Source organism: Phasianus colchicus, chromosome Z, assembly GCF_987193195.1.
Source record: "Phasianus colchicus chromosome Z, bPhaCol1.hap1.1, whole genome shotgun sequence".
Classification (NCBI taxonomy): domain Eukaryota; kingdom Metazoa; phylum Chordata; class Aves; order Galliformes; family Phasianidae; genus Phasianus; species Phasianus colchicus.
The window spans coordinates 69,696,918-69,704,763 of NC_143476.1; the positions used below are offsets into that span (position 1 = coordinate 69,696,918).

At 41.6% G+C, this 7,846-nt stretch overlaps 1 protein-coding gene across 3 annotated transcripts; it reads right to left on the reverse strand.

Moving 5' to 3' along the window:
- Positions 1-1,945: 1,945 nt before the first annotated feature.
- On the reverse strand, positions 1,946-7,613 carry LOC116239917 (E3 ubiquitin-protein ligase Topors-like). Of its 3 annotated transcripts, none has more exons than XM_090132005.1 (3): positions 7,473-7,613; positions 5,956-6,278; positions 1,946-2,778 (listed from the first exon to the last, which is right to left on the reverse strand). In XM_090132005.1, the coding sequence occupies exon 3, from the start codon at positions 2,773-2,775 to the stop codon at positions 2,239-2,241; it is 537 nt and encodes a 178-aa protein (XP_089988131.1). In that variant the 5' UTR covers positions 2,776-2,778; positions 5,956-6,278; positions 7,473-7,613; the 3' UTR covers positions 1,946-2,238. The 3 variants fall into 3 exon arrangements, with proteins under 3 accessions (XP_089988131.1, XP_089988132.1, XP_031466026.1); XM_090132006.1 differs by adding an exon at positions 4,362-4,442 and having other exon boundaries at positions 5,956-7,613; XM_031610166.2 differs by having other exon boundaries at positions 5,956-7,613.
- Between the last annotated feature and the right edge of the window lie 233 nt (positions 7,614-7,846).

A 7,846-nucleotide genomic window follows, 5' to 3' on the forward strand; every position in this document is an offset into this window, starting at 1 on the left:
AGCAGTGTGGGCAAGACTGACAATTCCAGGAAATTCTGGCTTGGAAAGGGCACTGAGAGATATCCAGGACAGTCTTCTGTTCCAAGAATCACCAACAAGGAGGTCAGACCAGGGATCACAGACCAAGGACCCACAGGCATCTCTGAATTCAATTTCTGACTCCAGACAGGACCACCCAAAATTCAAGCTCCATGTCTGAGATCACTGTCCAAATGTTTCTTGAACTCCATCAGTTTGAGGTCATGGCAGGCACTGGGCAGCCTGTTCCAGTGCCTGACTACTCTCCCTCTCAGGTGCAGCCCCTGTCCCCAGCCCCCAGCTGCCCTCCCCTGGCACAGCTCCATGCCGTTCCCTCGGGCCCTGTCGCTGTCACACAGAGCAGAGCTCAGCGCTGCCCTCCGCTCCCTGTCAGGAGCTGCAGCCGCCATCAGGCCTCCCCTCAGCTCCTCTGCTCTGTGCTCAGCACACCCAGGAGCCTCAGCCTCTCCTCATACATCTTGCCCTTGAGACCTTTAACTATCTTCATAGCTCTCTTTTGGAGGCTCTCTAATATTTTATTTCCTTCTTATATTGCAGCACTGTCATGGTTTTGGCTGGGATAAAGTTAATTTTCTTCACAGTAGCTGATACGTTGCTGTGATTTCTTCTATTTTTTTTATGAAAATAGTGCTGATAACAGACCAGTGTTTTCAGCTGTTGCAGAACAGTGCTTACACTTAGTCAAGGACTATTCAGTTTCTTGTGCCACCCTATCAGCAAAAAGCTGGATGTACACAAAGAATTGGGAGAGCACACAGCCAGGACATCTGACCTAAACTGGCCAAAGGTATATTCTATGCCGCATAGCATCCTGCTCACCATTAAGAGCTGGACAAAAAGAGAAAGGGGAACATTTCGAATGATGGCATTTTTCTTCCCAAGAAATTGTTACACATAATGAGCCATGCTTTCCTGGAACTGCCTGAACATCAGCCTGATAGGAAGTAGCAAATTAATTCCTTGTTTACTTGTGCTTTCATGCACAGTTTTTGCTTTACCTAATAATCTGCTTTTATCTCAACTCATGATTTCTTGCAGATGCTGTAAAGAGTAGCCATGCTAGCAGCCCTGTCCCTGGATCCCTAGAGCTTTCTCAGAGCAGGCTGGAGGAAGCCCAAAGCTTCCTAGCATACAGCTAAACAAATGCATAATGCAACGGGTGAACAACTGGCTGGTGGATCAAGCTCAAAGGATGTTAATCAGGCTGGCAACTGGTCACTAGAGGGGTTCCCCACTTTTTCTCTTCTGCCCCCATCCTACCTGAGTAGAGTGAATGATCAGCGTCCACCTGCCAATGTTAAATCACAATGTGCACCCAAAATTGCACAGTCCTCAAGGTGAGGCCGCATAGCACACAGCAGATCATGATAATCCCTTCCCTCACCCACTGGCAGTGCTGGTCCTGGTGCACTCCAGGGTATGGCTGACCCTTTTGGCTGCTGGGCACACTGCTGGCTCATGTTCTATTGTGGACAGCCAGAACCCCCAGATTATTCTCTGCAAGGCTGCTCTGCAGTCTCTTGTTTCCCAGTCTGTATGTACAACCAGGGCTGCCCAGCTGCAGAATCCAGCACTTGCTCCAGTTGAAATTAATTAGGCTGGTGATTTCCTAGCCCTTCAATCTGTCAAGAATTCTGCAAGACTTCTCTACCCATGAAGAGTCAACAGCTCCTTCCAGTTCAGTGCCACCTGCAAAGTTATCCAGTATATTTTCAATTCATGTATGGAGGTCATTTGTGAAAACATCAGAGAACTGCCCCTAAAATGAAGCAGTGGGGAACCCCTCTAGTGACCAGTTGCCAGCCTGATTAACATCCTTTGAGCTTGATCCACCAGCCAGTTGTTCACCCGTTGCATTATGCATTTGTTTAGCTGTATGCTAGGAAGCTTTGGGCTTCCTCCAGCCTGCTCTGAGAAAGCTCTAGGGATCCAGGGACAGGGCTGCTAGCATGGCTACTCTTTACAGCATCTGCATTAGCAGGTCTTCAGGACACGTTTCCTGGCTGATAATCACAAGGCTCAGACTGCCCTCTCCCAGCACTTAGAAGAGCGAGGGAGGCAGGAGCTGAAGAACAAAACATGCTCTGCTGCAGCAATTCTGGGAAACAAAATCATAACACACTCCAAGAAGCACATTGCTGAGATAGAACTAGAAAACATTTCCTGCAGACGGTTGTTCTTTGAAGTGCTTACGGCTGTTTATTCCAACTCAAGGAAATGCAGGAGCCGAGCACGCAGCAGCAGCATGCTGAAGTTTCTGGGATGCTCATCCACGGGGCTTGCTGGGCGCTCCACTGCATTCGGCAGGGCTTGCTCTCTGAAGGTGCTGGGTGCAGAGATGCCAGCGTGCCCTGCAGGCTCTGTTCTCTCTGCTATGGACTGATCATTGCTGTGATGCAGGCGCAGGTTGGAGTGCTGCTGCGGGGATCTGTTCCACATCCTCTCCCTGGCTGCATGCCTCTGATAGTCACCGTCTGCTTGCATCGCACACAAGATGCGGTCAAAAGGTTGCCTACAAATTGGGCACACAGCATTGATGGCAGCCCACTGCCAGATACAGCTAAAACAGAAGCAGTGAAAGCAGGTGGGCACGTGGGCAGCATCGCAGATGGCATCCAGGCAGATGGGACATCGGCTGTGTGATGCCTGACATGCCTCTGCCTGCTGTAGTTGGCTTGCATTGCCCATTTCCTCAGAGCCACTCTGCTTCAGATCCTCCTGAGCGTTTGACGCCATGCCCTGCCAAGAGAAACATTCTAAGTAACTTTTCTTGCGTTGAGAAGAGAAAAGCAAAGGAAAGCTCATAAAGCAGCGGGAGAGAGGAGGGATGGGCACCCCAGCAGGTGTCCTTGCAGCTGTATCCCTGTGAGCCATCCAGCTTATCTAGGCTGTAGACACAAAGCTTGCACTGAAAAAGAAATCAATAAAATTGAAATGAATGAAATCATCAGATTGTACCAGTAGAAGTCCTAGCATAATCATCTTTGTTAAAAGAGCCACTAGCTAGTTCAGATTAATAGAAGAAAAGATACTACTTAGACCAATTAGCAGTCAATCTACTCCCAATTCAGTCTCCAAAATGGCAAAAGGAGAAGCTACAAAGGAAGCTTGCCAACCTACAGTGGTCCTTTCACCCTGCAGTTCCCTATCATTTGCATTATTTTTGTTAAGGGAGTATCAAATTTTCCTGGAGGATAGAGAAGCTGAAACAAATAAAATATTTTAAATTTTCCTTTTAATTTCCAGTAGTACATTCTAATATTTCATAAAATCAATGACTAACATATTAGTGATTATTTGCAGGCTATGATTTTGCAGGAAGTTTGTACTGACATACAGCAGCGGTACTTAATGGAGTCCTGGAGTCACTTAATGTGTGTGAGTTTTAAGATCTCAGAGTTTTCATTTGAAGTTCTTGTCTGCCTTACTAAGATCTAATTTTGAATACTTTTTTCCTTATAACAGGTTTTAGCAATGGCTGTAATTGTTCTTTAAATGTTCAATAACAACTAATATTTCACTCCCCAAAATTGTATTAGTTTATTAATACATGTAAAACCCGATTTATGACTTTTTAGGGGACAGTCCTCAATGGCAGTTGTAGGTACAAGGATTTTACTTTAGCTGGACATCATGGCCACTTGCAGTATTCATACATCCTAGAAATGTATTTACTATTAACCAAACAGTGCTGCCAAAAGTGCTACCAGCAGGCTAAGAAATAAAAATTAATGAACTGCATTTTATCTTTTTTTTTTTTTTTTTAAATACTATTTTGATGACAATCTTCCAACTTTAATAAATGCACTGGAAATTTCAATTGCAAAAGTGTCCCCCTCCTGAAATAGATTGTTCAAGATACCACATGAATTGGAATCATCTGAGGACGTCATCTGAGTAATGTACACTTTTCAAGATAACATACTAAAGAAGTTAAACTACTTGCTGCCAGGTCTCCTGACTTGAGGTTCCTCATGTTCAACACCTTTGCATTTCTTGCATATTAACTGAGGAAATGACTAACTAAAAGAAGACAAAACTTCACAAAAAATTGCCCCTTTGGCAGGCAGATAATGGAATTTGGAATTGGGAGGGGAAATCTCAGTTCTACAGCCTAACCAAAAAATTGTAGAGGATTTATACAGTTTTGTATAAAACTGACCTGTCAGAAAGAAAACAGAGTAGAAAGAGCAATACCTATGTTTTTGTGAAGTACAAGATGGAGTACTGGAGGAAATAATGCACATTTGTAAAGAATGAATGCTGTACTTTTATGCTTTGCTGAAGAAGCATACCATGGTCATAGTTAAAGTACCACTTACATTCTACCTCCTGTAAACTGCCTGTGTTTTCTACGATTTTGATCTTCTAATGATGCTCCATAAGTTGATAGCCATACTGTACTATTCTCAGAAAAAAAAAAAAAAAAGAAAAAAAAAAACCACTCAATTCCTCAGCTGGTAAAATAGCCATAGTAATGTTTTCTGGATACACATCATACAGTCACCTTAATATCAACATGCAATTTATTTCCATGGAGTCAGCACAGGTCACACCTGATTTCTAATGTCTGCTGAGTAGTCAATGCAATTAATACATATTATAAATAGCATTTGATATCATTAGAATTCATATAATAAAAAAGGGCACATATAATAGAGTTGTACAAAGAGAAAGTTATTAAAACCAATAGCATACTACCTACTTAAAGGTGTACAGTTAGGGTTTCTATGGCAACCTTTACTTTGCATTTCCTGTCTTTTGTATTTTAAAAACTCAGCTTCAATGTTGCTTTAATATAGTATTTTGCACTGAATATTTTTACCAAGAAGGATTATTTTGAAACCTGACATTTCTAGGACTCCTAATACTAACCCAGTTTGCACAGAAACATAAATTATTCAGAAGAAACTACTAATACATATCTCACAACAATGACTAAGCTTCAGGCTGGTGTAATGAGTATGTGGTAGCCTCTCTACAGGTAAGCTAGCAACTTCTCTTTGGAGCCCTACTTTGTTTCCTCCTCAACCCTGGCTGAAAAACTATCTGTCCTAAATAATTAGATTAAAACTGATTAAAACTGATGATGGGAAGGAATGTCTGCAAACGTAAAATGAGAAACATTTGATTATTTGAATTATAGCTCATTAAAGAACTTATACCATGATAGTTTTGAGTAAAAGAAACACTTCAGACTACTGTTGCAGTACACAGAATTGCTTGTTTTGAACCTCTAACTTTTGATTGGTCTTTTGTTAACTGATTCTGGCAAGAGCATGCATGGGCATTCCATACACACAGATATCTGCCTATTTCTCACTGCTTACACTTCTATAGCTTAACAGTAATATAAATGTTAGTAATCTGAAAGAGAGGCTTGGGTTTGCAAAGTCAAAGGTCCAACTCTTCAGATGCTGCTCTACTTAAACGCTAAGTAAAAAACACATTCTCAGTTACTTCTATGTTAAGGCTTCAGAGGAAAGCCTCGAAGAAAACACATACATACGTACTATAAAGTTTATGATACTTTTTATACTGAACAACAGGAATATTCAGATTTCTTGAGTAAAAAATCTGAAACTATAGAACATTTTATTTCAAAGTTTTTACAGTGCATAAAAATGCAGTGTATTCTGCCAAGTGTGCTTAAAATTTGGCAAACTTCACAACAGCTTTTGTGTACAAAGGCCTATAATAACCAAAATAGTAGTGTTTAGTGGTTTAACCTGGCATGCAACTGAGCAACACACAGCTGTTCACTCCCTCCCTTCACAGTGGAATTGAGGAGAGAATCGAAGAAGATGAAAGTACAAGAACTTGTAGGTTATGATAAGAATAGTTTAAAAAGAGAGAAAAAAAAAGAGAGAAAAAAATTAAAACACAAAGCAAGTAATGTGCTATATGATTGCTTACCACCAGACGACTGATGCCCAGAAAGTCCCAACACTGCAGATCTGGATGTGATAGGTGGATGGTTGGACTGGATGATCTTATAGGTCTTTTCCAACCTTAGTGATTCTGTGATTCTGTGATTCTGTGATTCTGTGATCTCCTCCAGACCTATTCTCTCTGGTTTTATAGTTCCAAAAGGTGCCAGATGGTACAGAACATCAGTTTAGGTCAGCTGTCCTGGTTCTGTTCCCTCCCAGCTCCTTGTGGCCCCCCAGCCTCTCACTGGCAGGACTGCACCAGAAGCTGAAATGTCCTTGGCTCTGCGCAGCCCTGCTCTGCAACAACTGAAACATCGGTGTGTTATCAACATTGTTCTCAGGCTAAATCCAAAACACCATGTCAGCTACAGACACAGCAGCACACATTTTTATCACTAAAGGCACTAGAGAGTGTTTTTCCATAAAATACCATTATCACATATATCTGAGTGACCAAAATTAGTTTTTAAACATGGAAAAAATTGAACCAAACAAAATGTGTTCAGCTGCATTGTCCACTAAGAAGTAAGCTATCAAAACCAGACATAAAAATGGAGACAGTAAAAAAAATGAAACGCAACAGAGTGCAAGGTGACCACAACGGTCTTTTCCAATCTTAATGATTCTATGATCCTGTAAAAAAAAAGAACAGCTTTCACAACCTACTCAATACCCTGCAGTGCTAGGAACTGAAGACAGCAGGTAGCAAGTAATATTTTCTTTGCTAGCCCACAGTAGGCCACTCCCAACTTGTTCAAACCTCAGTGTCCTAGCTGAGGCATGCAGTACAGTCAGGTCTAACACAGACGTCATACTTTATGTCTCTGCAAAAAGCTTAGTTCATTAAGAAAAAAAAAATGGTATCTATCTGTCCCTCCATTTGGCTATGCTGATATCTGCAATGAAGTTAATCTAATGGTTAAGCACTGTTTCCAGACCCATTAACTTGAAATGGTCATTTCTCACCCACTGATAAAAAGACCAACTAGGCCACAGAGAAATGTCTACCAGACCTTCATAATATTCGGTGTCCTTAGTAAAAATCTGATCCTGAAGAACTGGCTTATTAAGCAAAGCCCTCCGAAGCTTTACTGATTAGTTTAGGACTTGGACTCCCCAGGACTACAACAGATTGAAAAAAAAGCAAATAATGTGAAAGCATAGCTTTGCAGAGCTAAGCATCAAATAATATCATCCACTGTTTTCAATCAAAATTCAGGACTTATTTTGTCTTTATTTGCACAGCAGAGAAAGCAGCAACGTTAAGGAAAATACAAAACTTAAACCTCCCATTTAAAAGAAGTTGTATTTAAAGGAATCCAATTACAAAATTTACAATACCAAATCACTGAAGTCATGCAATTGTTAGCAAATATGGATATTAAACTAACTTGTGCACAGCATTAACAACTTAGCACAACAGCCTTGATTTTATTATTCTGGGCCACAACATCAGAGGCAGACAGTGATGGTATGGCAGTAGAAGTTGAACCTTCTTACCAATATCCTATTATATTTTCTAGTTGTGTGGCAGATGGCTGCAGAGGGGCATTCCGACAAATTGGCGTCTGACATGGAAGGGCATGTGGAGCAAAGGTGTGTCACTGAATTCCTCCATCTGAAAAATGACACCCATTGATATTCACTGACACTTGCTGAGCATTTATGGAAACCAAACAGTGGATGTAAGCACAGTGAGGCAGTGGATGGTGTGTTTCAGCAGTGCTGACAGTGTGACACCTCCACAGGCACAGATTGTTACAAGCGCAGCGTGATGGCTCTTGTTCATTGCTGGCAAAATTGCATTCCTCATGGTGGTGACTCTGCTGAAAAGCAGTGTTTTGCAGCTGAGATTTTCCTCCATTAAATAGCAT